At 35.7% G+C, this 18,512-nt stretch overlaps 1 protein-coding gene and 2 non-coding genes across 5 annotated transcripts in view; all 3 read left to right on the top strand.

Moving 5' to 3' along the window:
* FBXL17 (F-box and leucine rich repeat protein 17) overlaps positions 1 to 18,512 on the top strand; it is a 496,293-nt gene that overhangs the window by 316,816 nt on the left and 160,965 nt on the right. For 2 of the 3 annotated variants that reach the window (XM_055086703.1, XM_024119152.3), the window contains exon 7: positions 9,343 to 9,419. In XM_055086703.1, the coding sequence (XP_054942678.1) occupies positions 9,343 to 9,419 (77 nt within the window). Of the gene's footprint in view, positions 1 to 9,342; positions 9,420 to 15,080; positions 15,152 to 18,512 lie in introns of those variants that run through there. The other variant, XM_055086702.1, reaches the window with a different exon arrangement.
* LOC112065681 (U6 spliceosomal RNA) lies at positions 6,854 to 6,960 on the top strand. The gene has a single exon (XR_002892173.1). It is a non-coding gene; the product is annotated as a U6 spliceosomal RNA (small nuclear RNA).
* LOC112065682 (U6 spliceosomal RNA) lies at positions 7,046 to 7,152 on the top strand. The gene has a single exon (XR_002892174.1). It is a non-coding gene; the product is annotated as a U6 spliceosomal RNA (small nuclear RNA).

The following is an 18,512-nucleotide window of genomic DNA, read 5'->3' as shown; positions in this document are numbered from 1 at the left end:
CCATGGCTCACGGGCCCAGCCGCTCCGCGGCATGTGGGATCTTCCCAGACCGGGGCACGAACCCGTGTCCCCTGCATCGGCAGGCGGACTCTCAACCACTGCGCCACCAGGGAAGCCCTCTTTTTTATTTTTAAAGAAGTGTAAATGTTATTTCTTTTTACTAAGTAAGAAAGGTATCTCTCCGTGTAAACATAATGTACCAAAACAACTAAATGTGACCCGCTGCCTCTCTTTCCTGTAAATGTTAGAGCAAAGATTATTTCACCCCTGACATGACATTAATATGTAATGATTTGGAAGAAAATAGGAATAAAGTAATGGGAGTCCCAGAGCTTTGGAAGTAGGTTTTATGAATTCAGCAGTGATGACCCTTAAGCCTCAAAGGGTTCAGAGTTCAATCTAGCTAAGCATCAATAAGGTCAAATTTAGGTAGTGGCCTTGTCTTCATCAGTGTCATGTGATCTTTCTCCTTTGGTCTTTCTGAATGAATATGTGGGTAACTTTATTCCTACTGCCTATACTTTTCCCGCTCCCTAACCTAGAACTCCTTCCTCATACCTTCTTTTTCAGAAACTAATAAGACGCCTTCACCATTTTCTTCTCCCAATTACAGGATTAATTAGTTTTTTATAATTGTACTTAAAATCACCGGTAAAAATTCTTTTATTGGCTTTTGATTGGGCCAGAAATTTGCTAAGCTTAAAAATTAGTGACAAAGTGCAGGCTTCCTGGATATGAACGCTTGAAGCATGTGGGAAACATTTGGAATGGAGAATGTTGACCTGCTTTCTTTGTGTCCTACTACAGCTATCTAATTATAAGCTTTCAAAGATATCAAATTAGGTGCCCTCTTCATTGCATTTTACAAATATAGTTTTTTCATATTGCTAAAACCATTCTCAAACAAAATTTTGAGTGGTACATTGGGATGTTGGGAATCATTGTTAGCTAAAGTGAAACCATTCTTTTGACTTTTATAATTGTCTTTACTGCTGTGTTTTATAGTCTTCTGAGAATTTGGCTTATCCAAAAAGAGATTCTGTGCCTTGCCAAGTGAGAAGGAAACCTTTTGTCAGCATCTTGTCTGAGTTAACTCCTTGGCTACACAGGTCATGGGAGGTCTCTGTTGAACATCAGTCTTTGGCTCTATCACAAAACTGGTATTGAAGCACAGGCCAGCTCCCCCAGTACAGAGGTTAAAGAGGCAATTAGTCACTACAAAGCCGACTTGTGGCGTCTTCTGGTAAGGAAGTACTTAACTCTTTCCTGAATAATGCCTGAAATCTCATCTTCAGTATACTTTTGTAGTCCACTAAAATAATTTTGTCTTATCCATTTTAAATTAAAGGTGAGCTTAAAATATATGATGTCTGTTGAATTGAGACTTCCTCATCAGTACTTAAAGCAGTAAGTGTAATGGGGGTGGAGATGGGCAGGGAGATTATCATCAATTGTATGTTTAATATTCCATCTAAATTTCATGTTAGCTGTTTGTAAGCCTAACAAGTCTCTGAAATATTTCTATCTTTACCATTAAAGTTCTTATTTATTATTGTAGGACGGGGTAGGAGTTGAAACTAGCCAGAATTTTGCCTGACTTTTTTTTCAGAAAAGGAATGGCCTCTGATGAATCACAATTCACTGAACTGGACCATAGTTTTATATGTTTTTATATTCCTGTTTTGTTCTTTTTTTCAGGGCCTGGGCTTTTGCTTCCACACAGTAAATTTTTGTTACATGTAGGATAATAAAATCTTCTCTTCCACCCTCTATCTTAAAATATGCCAGAATACCATAAAGATAGCACCAGTCTTAACTGTATCAACATTGTGCAATGCCTGGATTCCCCCAGAGATATTGGCTATAAATTGATGGAACCCCAAAAACATTTAAGGATGGAAGAGATTTCTTAACTTTTCCTATTTCAAAATAACTACGTTTTTTTTCCATTGAAGAATGACTAAACTGCTGAATTAGGAAGTCTTACCTTTAAATTTTCCCCTTCCCTTTCTTTCTAGCATTTCCTTCAGTCCTGAAACATGACTCTTTTCAGTTGATTTTCAGTAGATATAGAGATAGTGATATGCTTTTTCTGCTGCTGGGTATGAACATTAATATCAGCCATAGCAGCAAAAATAAATAGTTGATCTATCAAGGTTATCAAGTATTATGTCTATCATTTTATAATAATGTGGCTTTCTGATTAGATCTTTTAACATTTCTAACACATAATTTGCACTTAATAAAACCTTGTTGAAATAAATAAATCAGAAATAGCTTAGAATCTTTTTTCTGCTTTTTGCATATTCAGAGGCACGCTTAGAAAAAGTTAGCTCAAGTTATTATATAATGGTTTAGTGTAGCTGCGGTAAAAGGATGGAACAATGGCTAAAGTTAAAAACAAGACTTTTGGATAAATGTATCTGAAATATTAAAGCCAGAACCAAGTTTATCCAAATGTGTTAGTTTGGTTTCCTCTCCCCTGCCCCCTTGCTTTGGAAAAATGTTTAACCATTTTGTTTCTTAGTAGCTTAAGGAAAATGTGCATTTAAAAAAATACTGCAGCCTTAATCTATTTGAAAAACATTTTTAAAGTTCTCTAAGAAACATTCAAATTACATTAAACCTGTTTTGCTATATAAATGAAGGAACAAAATATTCCCGTAAGAGCTGGTTTGTGATGGTCGCTCCTAAATATGTTAGAAAATATTATTTTGCTGTTGCATTACTCCTTTTTCAGTGCTGACTCCTACTTACTCTCCAGTTAGGAAATCTACCTAATGCTAGAGGCTGTCAGGTAAAGGGTGGTCCAGACAGAATCAGCAGATGACAATATCTGCTCCACCTCTTCCAAAGGTGTAACGCCTCTGTTGGCAGAGATGTAAACCCATAGAATTTACGTTTCAATAACATCTCAGGCCACTTATTGTGGTACATCTTATTAAAAACAAACAAACAAACCACTCTTCTCATTGTGTAATCTTTCACTATCTCTGTGTGACAAAATGGGCATCAGTTTTCCACTGGTTAAGTAGCAGCTACCTAAATTAATCTTGGATTCACTAATCAGGTATTGGCTTTCCAGAGAATAACATTTGGTAAGTGAGAACTTAATGAATATCCCAAGAGAATTGTAACTGGTGGAGCAGGTGACATTTTGCATGTCACTCCTAGTCTTTGCCCCTGAGATAGATTGTGTTTTGAGTGAACGCTTTAGCATTTAATTGCAAGTAATCCTTTAAAATAAATCTCTCTTGCAGTGAACATCTCTTTTATGAGATTATCTTTAGATGTTTGCATGAAAAATTGACTTAAGCATACATTTGATACTATGCTGTTAAAGGGATGGAATAGAAGAATGTTTACAAGAAAGTGTACCATGAAATACAAAGGGCTCTCAACATACCAATTTGATGCCATGTATCACTTTCTCAAAATAGGCTTTCATTTGTCATTATGTACATTTCTTTAAGTTAAAGATAAAAATAACCACTGCATGCTATATAAGGTTAAGGTGCCGTGTTACTAGAAAAAGTACCTATGAATGGAATGTTTATAAATGAAATTATATTCACATATAACGGAGAGGTACTGTTAGTAAATTCAAATTAGTAAATTAGTAAATTCTTGAATTGATTGATCTTGTAAATGTTTAACTGTAAATTTATCTTTTTTTAACATAGAAATCTGTTATATAGTGCACATTCTGAAATCAGGGTATACCTATAAATCATGTCCATTCATTTGCTGCACTGGGATTGGACTATACTTCAGTAAAACTCGATTTGGGGCTTTAGAAAAATCAATCAAATATCATTATTCTTTGTGTAAGATGCCAAATTGTGTTTTGGTGACCTCTGCTATCATTTAAATGACCCGTATATGAGTTAGTCAGGATGAGCTTTTGTAGCACAGAATTGGACCAAGTTTGCTCCCTTGTTTCTCTCTTTAGATCTTGTAAATCCTTTTTATTCCTTTTCGTGTGTGTGTGTGTGTGTGTGTGTGTGTGTGTGTGTGTGTTACAGCCTCTTCTGCTTTTACCCACTTACAGTCTATATAACACAGGGTGGCTTGTTGGCTTGTCTAGTTTCAGGAAATGATGAAAATGAAGTTCTATTTCCTAAAACCCCCAAATAGATCACTTTTAGGATGTGTTTGTATTTCAGGAGTTTTAACGTTTTGGTTTTTTTTTTTGTGGTATGCGGGCCTCTCACCGCTGCGGCCTCTCCCGTTGCGGAGCACAGGCTCCGGACGCGCAGGCTCAGCGGCCATGGCTCACGGGCCCAGCCGCTCCATGGCATGTGGGATCTTCCTGGACCAGGGCACGAACCCGTGTCCCCTGCATCGGCAGGCGGACTCTCAACCACTGCGCCACCAGGGAAGCCCCAGTTTTAACGTTTGATCTACGTGTTTATTCGACCTTAAACGTACTTAGCTCCCCGTTGCCCTTATTTGCCAATTACTTTATAGCACTGTTCATACTTTTTGTTTTAAATCTGTAGGGTTGTCTTTGTCTTGTTGCATTTTTTCTTCTGCTTGAAGATATATCTATTATTCAAATATAAAAGTGACTTAGGAAAGAACATCCTAAAGTTTATTTAGAAATTCACCAAGCCACATACTAATGCATCTCTAATGGGGACATTTCTTTTAACACCTCTAAGGTGACTGAGCCTGTCCTTTAAAGTGAGATTTGCAAACCAGTGTCTGGCAGCTCCAATTAGCTTCATTTGGATTTGAAACACATCACAAACAGTAACAAGGTCTCCTAGGACACTCCTCTTTGCAAGCAATGTAGTCATATTTCCTCATTAGTTCTTTTCAATTGTCACTAATGCCACGTTCTAGCTTTTGAGTAGGAGACAAAAAACATAAAAATTTGGTATGTATGTAGAATGGCCATTGTTTTCTATAATGTAAGGCTCTTTTGAATTCCTTTGATAGTTTTGAAGCTTACACAGCTTAATTCATTAACCTTTACCCTTCACATAAATCAGGTTACTAGGAATCTATTGCTAGGGAGACAGATCTTTCCCTCCACTGAAACTAAGTAATGCCTTCTCTTCTGTAAAAAAAAAAAAAACCCTGTATTGCTCACAAAAGTACCTTTTTGCTGTTTGTCATATTTCATCAAATGTTTTAGGTGCATTTTAGAACATTATCAAAAGCAAGTGAGCATAAAATCACATTGTAAAAAATAATTCTGGATTCTTTGGATAATTTGGAGTAGGTTTTCTGGCCCTTTTCACTGTTCTAACGGAGTTTATATATATATGTACTCAACAGCTGTTACTCAGGAATTTACAATGGTTGCAATTTTTTAATTCTCTTCAGAACCCTACCAAAACATAAAAGCAAGAAAATAATCTGAGGGGAGGCAATTCAGAATGAACTAAAATATATTTAAATGAACCTAGGACATTTGATTTGGAGAAATTTTTCATATAGGCCCTCATTTTTATAAAGAATGATGATGTGGGACTTCAAAGAAGATAGGGGTTGTTCTGTGGTTTCATGCAGGTGAGAATAGAATGTATGTCTTCTGATTCTTTATTCACTCTTGTTAAAACATGTCTCCTCTTGTTTCTCAGAACTCGGAAAGGTGGTTTAGTAGGCTTGTGTTTGATGTTCATGGGCTACTTTAACAATATTTGATATTCTTCTGCATTTTCCACTATGCCATATTCCTATATTATAAATTTGTTCTTAATAATCTTATAGATTATTACTTTCCCTAAGGATATTGTTCTTTTCCCAAGTTTTGTAATTCCTTAGGTTGTCATGCATGAAATAGGAAATCTTTGAATGCACTGACCCATAGAAAATGTTGGTCATATGGTATTCTGAGGTTTATCCTTAGGGACGGTGGGGACGGGTAGGGGGATAATGGGAAAATTTTGAATTCTGGATTCTGAGTTTAGGAATTCATGGCTTACCCCTAGGGACAAAACTATAATTAATCACTGAGATTAATGAATATTCTCCTATTTGATACTTGTTAATAGAGGGGATGGAGAAGCAAAGGTTTTAAATGTGGTCTTTGGTTCTTTCACTCTCCTTCTCATAGACTGTGACTTTGCAAACATTCTTCCCTTTTTTTGGTATCATTTTTAATACCCCTTAAAAATTTACATGAATACCTGTAGTCAAAAGGTGTAAATAATTACTAAGCCTTGTTTGTTGCTTGCATATAGTCTATGCAGTGAACTGGGAAATTCTCTGATGTTAATACACTAAAGGTCACGACTAAAGCCAAGACTCTTAAAACAGAGTAGAATTATTTAGAGTAAATGTGGTCGACGCACTTGTGTTAGGGTACCTCTGTAAATATACTCTAGAATGGACTCTAAAAGCTTGAGAAGAAAAGGACAGTCACCGGCGTGGTCTCTCATCATGACTTGCTATCACTACAAGCTGCCTGGGAAACTAGGCCTAGACTAATCACAGGACTTCAGACACTAGCCAGGGACTTGATGTGGGGTTCCATTTTCACCAATTTGCAGTAACAGGATAATAAAAACCACTTCCATTTTCAACTCTCAAAAAAATAGCTATTTTACCTATTTATTTGAACCACTCAATTTTGTGTGTTAATATGATATTGAGTTTCAGTCCACGTTCACAGAACTTGGGACTTCTCAAATATCACATCCATGAAATATGTGATATTTCAATTAAAAAAATAATAATTTTTGCTAAACATCTTCCAAGGAATACTTTTTTTTCCTCCATGAATTCCTATTTGCGGAATAGTTTTATGTTGTGCATAACTTCTAGCACAGTGGCTGTGATTACAGGGTAATTAAAAGTATTTGGAAAACCTTATGTGACTGAACTTTTAAAAACAGAGCAAGTGCTTGCTTCGGCAGCACATACACTAAAATTGGAATGATACAGAGAAGATTAGCATGGTCCCTGCACAAGGATGACACACAAATTCATGAAGCGTTCCTTATTTTTAAAATAATTAATTAATTAATTTAAAAAATTTTTTTTCTGTATTTGACTATTTCTAAGTAGTAAATACACACATTAAAGTGTCACGGTGCTCGCTTCGACAGCACGTGTACTAAAATTGGAACGATACAGAGAAGATTAGCATGGTCCCTGCACAAGGATGACACACAAATTCATGAAGCGTTCCTTATTTTTAAAATAATTAATTAATTAATTTAAAAAATTTTTTTTAAAAAGAACAAAAATCCTAGGTGATCCTTTGTAAAAGCAAAGCGCTTTTCTCTTATGTTTCTCTTTTTTTTCCTCTAAAAGATATGTACTGTACTGTTTTTATTTCTTAATCACGTGTTTTCTCTTGGCTATTGCCTCTTGAGTAAGCTAAATATATGTGTAATATCTATTCATAACTTTTCTCTGTCATGTAGGGAGGAAACCTGATGTTTATGGCCTTTCATCAGTTTTAGGACAGTTTTTATCCAGTGATTGATTATCTGATTTTATGTGAATACTGGTTTTTGTTGCCTATGAAATAGCATTTGATCTGGCTTGTACACTGAAATCAATTTGTGTTATTTGCTGTCTGTAGTCTGCTCTGTGTGTCTTTAATGTTCACGTGTGTTTGTAGCATACCTAATATAGAATCAAGTGGCAGGAACACAAATAGAATATTGTATTTGCTTAGAGTTTTTCCATAATCAGATGTAAAATCAGGTGTTTTGAACTATTTGAAAAGACCATGAGAACAAAATAAATGATATGAACATTATTTCTGCACTAACTTATTTCACTTTGTGGTGGTCATACAAAATGTTGTATCTGCTAACTTTTTTGTTAGTAATGGAGGAGGACAGAGAGCTATGTATATTTGATACGGTAGAAAGTAGACTTTTTATTAACTATTTATAATATTGTAATCATCTAGGGCCTTTATTTTTATCCTTAGTGTGAAAATTAGTTTTTAAAGTCATATGTAAAACATGGTTATTGCCTGTAATGTTTTATTTTCCCTTTTTTTATGACTTTATTCAAATATTACAGTAAAGCAAAATGACACGGAATTAGGTTTAAAAATTTCCCTTCATAATAAGCTGCATCAATCATAATTACATTGTTACTGTTTTAAGTTTTCTGTTGTAACCATGGAAGAACGTACCCATTTTTATCATATATCTTTTTTTTTAAATAGCCAAAAAAATGTTTATTCAGTTATTCTGAGGAACTTAGAAATGTTTATCATTCCATTAAAATAATATTCTATAAAAATATTTTTAAAAGAAAAATATGTCTTCTCTATAACTAATTTAACCTTCAGTAATAAATTATGTGAAGTAAAATTGTATAAAATTTCCTGACATTTTATGAAGATACCTACAAATAAGCCAGACAGCCAATAAAATATCTGAAAGACAGAGATGGATACTCGGTAATTTTTTGATGGATTACACACATAGGTATCAAATTACTTGATCCTTACTTTCTAGAAAAGGTTAATGACTCTTTTTGCTTTTACCCTTTTACTTAACTGTTATTTATAAAGATTAAAACAGGGGCTTGCATTGAAGGATGCATATGCCAATGTGTCAGTTTGACTGTACAGGTTTTTCTGATAATTCAGGGGACTGAGCCACACTGTTAATCATTGTTTTCAAAGTTCATTCAGTTCTGTACTGCATGTTCCACTACGGCCATCAGAGCAGAGTACACCATTCAAAAACCTTTTAACTGAAATGAAACCAGAAAAGACTTTAAATCTTACATGTCTATATCTATATTATGAAAATGGCCTATATGTATGCAACAATTCATTTAAAATGTTAAGAATAAAACATTTTAAAGTAAAAGATTTTAAAGTTCTTATGTACGATTTTTCTTTCATCTTTAATCAGTGTTACAGATTTTTAAAACATTTTTATTTTGAATAAAAGTTCACAAAACGTGTACTTCAGTGTTATCAAAGTCCATCATTAATAATTAAACCATGAGCAATATTACCATTCTTTTATAATGACCATCTGTCTATATGCTACACTTTCATTACATTATTTTTTGTGTAAGTAACATATGTTCATTATATAGCACATGTTTACAAATCCTTTATTACCAAATGTAACACTACTCTTACAGGAATATCTCATCATTTTGGTTTTAAAAGATGTGCTAGTCATAAATGTATTTAATTAAAGTCATTTAGGTATTAGAGCACTTGAGTTTAAAGCAGGGAATATAATACCTTTTCCTGAAACACCTTGAAAGAGGTTTGTTGAAAGGAGAGAGCTGTGGCATTCATCAAACGCTGACCTCTTCCTGTTATAGTCCTGGCCAAATTCTTGCTAATTTAACTTGAAACGCATTAGTGTAACTCACCATTTTTTGTGTGTGTTTTAGGTGTGTGGAGGTCATTGCAAAGGAAGGACAAAACCTGAAAGAGCTGTATTTGGTGTCCTGTAAAATCACAGATTATGGTATGTAATGAGCCATTGTCCTAATCATTTTCAAGAATAAAAAGGTACAAGATCTTTGAAAGCTTTTTTGAAAGAAATCAAAAGCTACTAACTCATAGAGACTATGAGATTTATCTTTACTTGTACTCTCTGATCATACACCCCCGAATCAAGAAATCATGAAAATGGAACCAGAGTAAAAATGAACATATATATCAGTTTATCACCACATGTAATCATACACACATATGTGCACATGCACATACACATTCACATAGGATTAAAAAGTATGGCTAAAATTGCTGTACAATGAAAATAAATACTAGGATAATTAAATATTTGATATAATAAATATAACTAAAGAAATTATTACATTGAGTTGATTTGCTTAATGTCATATAAAATGCATTCTTGTGCCATTCCAAATGCCAACCTTCTTAATGCCTTAAATTCTTTAAAACACTGGAAACTTCCAATAGGAAGTTCAGATATACAGGAAGTAAAGGGTATTCATTTGTTTGTAAGAGTTTAAATTATCTTAATTTAAAATATCCCTTTAAAGTGGAGAAAAGCAAGTTGTTTTATAAAAATATGAAAAGTATGAAATCATTTTATTGGAGTAATAAAGAAAAGTAACCTAGCCTTTCCTTTTTCATTCAGCTTTATATATTTATTCCTATTAATTTGCATTTGTAATCTAAATACAGAGTTTTAACTAATTATTTGGCTTTATGGGAGACTAAAATGGTTTCCATTTTTCTTTTCTGATTTTTAAATTTGTTCCTTTAAACTGGAGAATATGCTTTCTGCCTTGAAGGGAACTAATAATCCATTAAGTTTTTTATTGTTAACTCCAACATATGCTAATAACTGACTCCAATCCTAAGATGTCATACTGACCATCTGCCCTGGGTGGGAGAGTTGTATTTTATCAGGTACTAAATTCATCCTTTGGAAAAATTCTATGAAAGCTGTAACAAAAAATAAAAAACAACATAAAGGATTTGGCTTGAAAATAACCCTAATTTCTTTTCAAAGTTTATTATTTGAGAATGGTAAATGTCTTACATGGATTTATCCATAATGTTTCTGGGTTGTTGTCTTTTTCCTAATTATACCATGAGAAAGGAGTGTTTTGATATGTTTTCTTTTTCCTTGTAGTTTGTTTTCTGGTTTGGCATATTAGATTGCCACTTCGATACAGTAACTCTAAAACCTCCAATATCGCCCTATTGTCTAGGCCTTAGAGTGTTCTCTCTGCCCAACACAGGGCATATCCCGAATACCTGTAGATTTGTTAATTAACTAGTACATTCATTTGTTGCAAACTGTTTACTTGGCATTCAAGATCCTTTACCATTAGTCTCCTACCTGCCCCTCCAACCGTACTTTATATTCCTCCCTTTTACCTGTTTGCTGTCAATGTCAGATTGCTAATTGCCAGGAGAGCTATGGATTAAGTTCCTTAGAATGAACTCTTCAAGGTCCTGCAGTGGAAAATGTTGCTAAAGTTACACTCTGTCCCAGTACCAGTTAAGTTAGCCAGTGCAAAGAAATGGTCCAGAAGATACGGAAAAGAGAAAAAGCTTTGGACTTGCGACAGATCTGGGATCAAGTCCTGTCTTCGTTCCTTGTTCTTTGGCCTTAGGGAAGTTCCTTCACGTATCTGAGGCTGTTTCCTCATTTGTGAATTGACTTCATGCTCCTGTGTGTACCTGGTACCTAGTCTAATGATTAGCACAATGTATACTGCTGAGAAAAATTGCTTTCCTACAGAAGTGGGACAGAGAAAAGATTCACACAAAATTCTTCTACCTCCTTTCCTTTCCTTGGAAGGAAGGAAGGTTTATTGCTATTGTTTATTGCTAGTGTTTAGTGATATTCTCAGGATCTGATATTTTGAGATCTCAGGATTTTTTTTCTCCTGGTGAGGTGAAAACTGTTAGAACTTTGTCCATGTGGTTTGCATTTATTCCTATCTCTGAATTATTTAGGTCAGCTGTTCTCAACCCTCTCTGCACATTAGGATCACCTGGGGAGTTTCTAAAGCATTCTGATTCCTGAACCTTACACAAGACTAATTAAATCAGAATTTCTAGGAGGTGGGGCCCAGGCAATAAAACCTGGCTAAGTGATGTCAATGTCAGCCAAAGTTGAGAACCACTGATCTAGTCTAGTTGAGAGGAAGTGGAAGTGAAAATTTTGAGGACTTCCTCCCTCCACCCAGACATGAAATCTATCACAGTTTTTTTCATACCTCAGTCCCTCCAGCTTTCAAGCTCTCTGCCCCACCTAGTCTCTCCTCCTTCTTTCTTGAGGTTTTAGGTGTTCTAAGGATTTGTGGCGAAAGTCTCTGTGCATCTGTTGGTTCTGTTTTTCAAAATGTTTGGGCACAGTTGAGGATGAGGGGGAAAAGTCAATAGTTTATGAGATTTTACTATAATGAATACTTGATTTTAAAATTAAAAGAAATTACTAAACACTCAGCTCAGAGCATCTTTTTTCCTCTGGTACCATGCCAATAACACGTGAACAATTTTTGTCAAAAAGACAGCAAGAAAGATTCTTCATTGTAACCAGAGAAACAGCATGTTATTGGAGGTCATTGCTCTACTAGGGGAGGCTGTGATCCCTTGCCCTGTGTTAATTCTAAATTTTAAGAAGGAAAAGCAGATGCTTTCTTCCTTCTTTAACTGGATAATTAAAGACATATTCTATGGGACTTTTTGATTTTTGAGGCTACTTAGAAATTGTAAAATTTGATGTAAACCTGATACCAGGGGAATTTCATCCTTCAAGGGACTACTCCCTAATTCTGCTTCCTATTGCTTTGCTCATATTCTAGCTAGTCTCCTCCTCACCTCCTTTTTCTTTGGTGCTGTGTTCGTACATGCTTTCAGTACAGTATCCTGAGATTTTTGAAGTTTTTTTTCAGGATGCATTGATTCAGAAACAGCAGCTCGCCTGGCTTATTTGTAATTTTTCTCAAGATTCTCACAGTTGTTGAGTGTAGTATTATAGTACTTAGCAACACCTGCCCAGGCTGTTAGGAAGTTATGTTCATTTTAATTGATATATGATACAGTTGTCATGAAGAAAACCATCATTCTAATAGGCTTCTTATTCCCCAGATTGAACATAGATCTTTATGGTAAAGGATAACAATTGTAAACAAATCAATAATTCAGGCACAGCTAAATGGAAAATACAGTCTTGGGAAATTGCTCCCTAAAGAGAAATCTAATATTGTCACTAAACAAATAAATGTTATAGGTCGTATCGTGGGAAAAAAAAACTCAAACTGAGTCAGAGAAGTACGTTAGAATTCTCCTCTTCTTTTCTTTGTGACCTTGAGCAAGTTACTTAACCTCTTAGTTTTGTCATCTGTTAAGCACATGATAATACACACCATAAAAGGTAGTGAAAATGAATATAAAACATCTGTGTTGTGCCTGGTGGCATAGTGGATACCCACTAATTGGCAGTTTTTGTAATTATAGAATCATCTCTTTTTCTGAAGAAGAATCAGCCCTCCTCCTCCAAGTGTGGCTTTCTGTTTGTGGGAATCATTATTTAGAAGTTTGACCTGTATTAGTCTATACATGCCTAGTTGACTTCCACACCTAAGCTATCTAAACCAGATTCTTATTAGTGGGGAATAAAAAGAAAGATGCAGCAAAAAAGTATAAAATCTTTAATTTGTCTCCCTATCTTAGGTTTCTTCCCTATCTCTTCTCTATGTTACCTTCATTTTTGTTTGGATAATTTTCTCTTGGCTTCCCTTATGCTTTTGTTTTTTGTTCGTATAATAATTTATCAACTAATAATTTCCAACCAACCTTTCTGCTCACCTTCAAACACTTTTCTGTTGAAAATTCTCCTCCTTCAGAACAGTGTATCCTTAGGATTAAAGGGAAAACAACTTGTATCATTCAAGCCTACAGAGGTCAGAGCCAGTCTTACTCCAGCTGCAAGGCATAGAACATGTGGTATAGTAAATGGGATGGATGAATAAAGCCTGTATCTCCATTAGCATCTCCGTAGTGAAGGTTACCAGTGTGACCCTGTGTCAGGGAGCAGTTGTAAAAAGGACCCAGGTTCCTTTCTGGGTTGTTATCACATTTCCTTTGACTTTATTTAGCACTCCTCAGAGCCCTTGAAATACACTCTAGAGGATATCTTTTTGCTTCCCATCTCAAGTTGTCAAATAACCTTTTAATTAAAGAGGACTGTAAACACTCAACTACTGACATCGATGTCTGGGGCCTACAAGTCTCTGACAACCCACAGGCTCATCTGGGCCGCTCCACATTCTCCTGTCACTCCCGCAGGCCCTGGGGCTGCTCTCTGAGGACAGTCTTTGCCCCTTACTCTGCTTGCCAATGCGCTTCTGCCTGATCTGGGACTTTTAAACCTAACCCCAAGGCTTGCCATAAAAGCTTTTGGATTGCTCTGGGCAAAAGGTCTTCCAAGACAAGGAGGTCATTTGTTCCAGTGGTTATCATGTGAGATGTCATTTCAGTTGGTCTGCCACACGACAGACGTGATGTATATTCATTCTGTTAACAAATATTGATTCAGTACCTACTATGTGCTGGGCTCTGTGCTAGAGGCAGGACATGTAGTTTCTGCATTCCTGGAGCTTTCATCCTGTTGGGATCCACAGGACAGGGCTGGCCTGCTTATTAAAAACAAGAGAAAAAAAAAAACAGGTAATGCATCTTTTTCCAGACAAGAAGAATGGCAGGGAGTGCCTGCTGCCATAAATCTTTGCTTTGGTCTAACCCGTGCCTCACCCCAGCCTTGCTGGCCTTCTGACGCTATTGAAAGATTAATAAGTTGTACATTCGCTACCTCTTCTTGGAATACCAGACCTCTTTAGCTATTAGTTAACCCAAATTGGGGTCTGGGATACATTTTCAAAATAAGCACACTGAAGAAACAAAAAGAGATCCCAAGAAGCATTCTGGGTTATACTAGTATCAGGAGTGTTTCATTTTTTTCTTTCTTGCCAAACCAACACTGATATATTATTGAAGAAAAAAATCTTATACCAAAAATAATTTTGCTCTTTCTTACACCATCTTATTTTTCATATTATGAGGTATGCATTACATACAGTGATGTTCCATTTAAAATTTAATTCCTGGTTTTTTCTTTTATGTTTTGTCTCATTTTCAAATCGTATTTCAAACTGCTCCAAGGTTGCTGGGTAAGATTCAACTCCTTTTGTCAGCAGGAATAACTCTAATAGTTGTAAAGTGACAGAGAAGAACTTCAGAAAATACAGTTGCAAGTCAAAAAGAATGTCTTATTGTTTACTGTTGGTTATTCACACTTTCTCTCCATTCTGTCATTTAAATATAGATACCTTTTATTGTTTCTAACAAAATAGTACTAAATTGCTAAATCTTCTACTGTTGCAAATTCCCCTTTTTTTAATGTCCATCTTAAAAGTTATTTCTCTCCACTTCTAATTCTTTCATTCCTGGAATTCCTCACTATTGTATTTGTGTCTACTGTTGTACTTCGCAAATGTTATTTTCTCTTTTTTCTTTCTTTTCAGTAATTGTCATGATTTTTCACCAAAAATTTGGTATTTAATTATAACTGTTTTCTAAATGCTTTTTTTTTTTTTGCTCAACAGCAAAGAAATTGTTGACTTTCTTCCCTATTTCCTAGGTCATCCTAAGCCTGCAGCTATATAACCCTGAAATAAAAGACTGAACAGTAACCATGCTTATCATAATAGACTTTTCATAATAGACTTTCATCTCAAATGTATTGAGAAGCACTTCTTAAGACATTTTAAAAAAAATAAATTTATTTATTTTATTTAATTTTGGCTGCGTTGGGTGTCTGTTGCTGCGCGCGGGCTTTCCTCTAGTTGCGGTGAGCTGGGGCTACTCTTTGTTGTGGTGTGCAGACTTCTCATTGCAGTGGCTTCTCATGTTGCAGAGCACGGGCTCTAGGCACGTGGGCTTCAGTAGTTGCGGCTCACAGCCTCTAGAGTACAGGCTCAGTAGTTGTGGCGCACGGGCTTAGTTGCTCTGCGGCATGTGGGATCTTCCCGGACCAGGGCTCGAACCCATGTCCCCTGTATTGACAGGTGGATTCTTAACCACTGCGCCACCAGGGAAGCCCTTAAGACATTTATTTTAAGAAAAGTCTCCCATAACCAATTCAAAGGCCATCTCTAGCTTCCTATATAATAGAGTTCTTCTTTTTTGATTAAGGAATCTTCTAACTTACATGTAAAAGACAAATGGACCGGTTTCTGTGCTTGCCTCTGAACTTGCTTACACCTCCAAATACATGAATGCTGTTGCTACAAATTATTTAGTTTATTAATTTTTTTTTTTTTTTTTTTTTTTGGCGGTGTGCGGGCCTCTCACTGTTGTGGCCTCTCCCTTTGCGGAGCACAGGCTCCGGACGCGCAGGCTCAGCGGCCATGGCTCACGGACCGAGCCGCTCCGCGGCATGTGGGATCTTCCCAGACCGGGGCACGAACCCGTGTCCGCTGCATTGGCAGGTGGACTCTCAACCACTGCGCCAACAGGGAAGCCCAGTTTATTAATTTTTATACCCAAATACTCAGTTTCCATATACAACCGAATCACTAGCTAAAATATTAATTTTCCCATTTTCCTTCTCTCAACTTCTTTTAGCATTTCTAAAATAGAGTGTTTGATTTTAGTATTAATTAGCTGTTTTAGTGTTAATCTTATGAAGGAGTCCTGTTACAGATAAAAGAAATTTGTCCCAAATCACATGAAAAGTATTTTTTGGAGTTCCTATTTTTAACCCCCACTGCTTAGTATCCTTAAGTATGCAGACTAAGCATTTGTTTTCCTTGAAATATGCTGTAGTGTAAATAGAGTCATTATTGACCATTATCAGTATTGTATCAGCAATGAATAGATCTAAAGGGGACTACAATAAAAACCAAGATAACTGCAATAATACTAAATTTCTAGTATCCCACAAAATAAACAATCTTCTAATGTTTAAAACTTCTTAAAAATAGAAATTTTGAGTGGTAGTGAGTTCTCTATTACAAGAGTTATTCATACCGAGATAATCTCTCGAAAAGAATATGGAAAGATTGGAAGCACTAGGTAAGGAATTGACGTACATAATGTTTAAATTTCTTTCTAATCCTGGGATTTATACTGGACCGGTTCCATTTCTGTTTCATTCAGCAAATGTTTACTGTATGTGTACTGGCTGGGTGCTGAGGAGAATACAGAGATGGGTGAGAAGTATATACTCTTACATAGAGAAAGAAGACATAAGCAGTGAAAATGTTTTCCAACATATTAAGCAACATGATGGTGTCAATTTTTTTTTTTAACACATAGGCCCTACAAGTTGTAGGGGCTCAGGAGGACAAGGACATAAGAGGCTGAAGTCTTTGGGGAAGGATTTTTGTTGGAGGTGACATAGGAGGACAGATATGAGAAGCAAGGGCATTTGAGGTAGTACAGCCTTAGGAAAGGCTCAGAGCAAGAACAGGTGTCTGAATTGATGAGTTTGTATGCATTGGTTAATCTAAAGAAAGAGCAGAAATCATCCAAAGTGATTACGTGCACACACAGGCAAATTTTGAAGAAACCTTATGAAAATATTCTAGTTGAAAATTCAGGGTAAGTTCCAACTTTCATCTAGACTTTTCCTGTCTTATTCACCATTCCCATGGTAACAACTTCACTTAACATATATAAAAGGAAACACTACTTTGGGTTTTAACCACTAATCAAGTACCCAGTTCAATTGAAAGAAGTCAAGTGTAAATTTTCATAGTAATATAATAGAATAGTTACCATTTATTGGATATTTTCTGTGGGGCATTATTCATTTAATCCCCTTAGATATGGACTGTTAGTTTTCAATCCTAGAGATGTGGAAACTGAGGCTAGGAAAGCCTCTGGTTCACACTGTCTGTGAATAACCATGTGGTATGGATTCAGTGTTAAATATCTCTTGGATAACCACTCATAGGTCAGTGAGATGCTTAGTAGTATTTATTACTAGAAAGCTTTGTTGGATTTTCCCGGTTGTCAAAGCTTAAACAAAGTAGCTGAATCCCATGATAACCATGTTTGTCCATCTGTGTATAAAAAAACAATGTCGCAAAGCAGCTACCCCATGAGATCTAATTATATAGTTATAGAACTTAATAGGTTTAATGTGCTTATTCACTATAACTTTGTTGTGCTGCCACCAAATATCAGTTATATTCTATGATTAAACATTCCCTAGCTGGAAGATAGAGACTCTCATTGATATCCAGTGTGTATTCATGTATTCAATAAATGTTTTCTTAATTATTTCAAAACTCTGTATAATTCTTCATGAGTTAAAATTTTTTCTTACACTCACTTTCTAAATTATTACCAAAAGCTTATGAAGGAAGCAGAAATACTACTTTTTTAATAGATGAGAAAATTGAGCCCAGACAGGTTTTAATTAATTAACAAAACCAGAACTATAATCTCCTCACTCCAAATCATTTACTGGATTATGTGCAGATAACTTCTTAAATTTCTCTGCTTTTCATATAGAAATGATTTCTTCATTTAAATGATCCTTTAAAGCAATTTTAGTTAATGCCAAATGACATGTTTCATAGCATTTTTTTTAACATCTTTATTGGAGTATAATTACTTTACAATGTTGTGTTAGTTTCTGCTTTATAACAAAGTGAATCAGCTATACATATACATATATCCCCATATCTCCTCCCTCTTGCATCTCCCTCCCATCTACCCTATCCCACCCCGCTAGGTGGTCACAAAGCACTGAGCTGATCTCCCTGTGCTATGCGGTTGCTTCCCACTAGCTATCTATTTTACATATGGTAGTATATATAAGTCCATGCCACTCTCTCACTTCGGCCCAGGTTATCCTTCCCCCTCCCCGTGTCCTCAAGTCCATTCTCTACATCTGCGTCTTTATTCCTGTCCTGCCCCTAGGTTCTTCAGAACCATTTTTGTTTTTAAGATTCCATATATATGTGTTTAGCATACGGTATTTGTTTTTCTCCTTCTGACTTACTTCACTCTGTATGACAGACTCTAGGTCCATCCACCTCACTACAAATAACTCAATTTC

The sequence above is a fragment of the Physeter macrocephalus genome, chromosome 8, assembly GCF_002837175.3.
Source record: "Physeter macrocephalus isolate SW-GA chromosome 8, ASM283717v5, whole genome shotgun sequence".
NCBI lineage: Eukaryota > Metazoa > Chordata > Mammalia > Artiodactyla > Physeteridae > Physeter > Physeter macrocephalus.
This window is presented reverse-complemented; position numbering and strand designations above follow the sequence as displayed.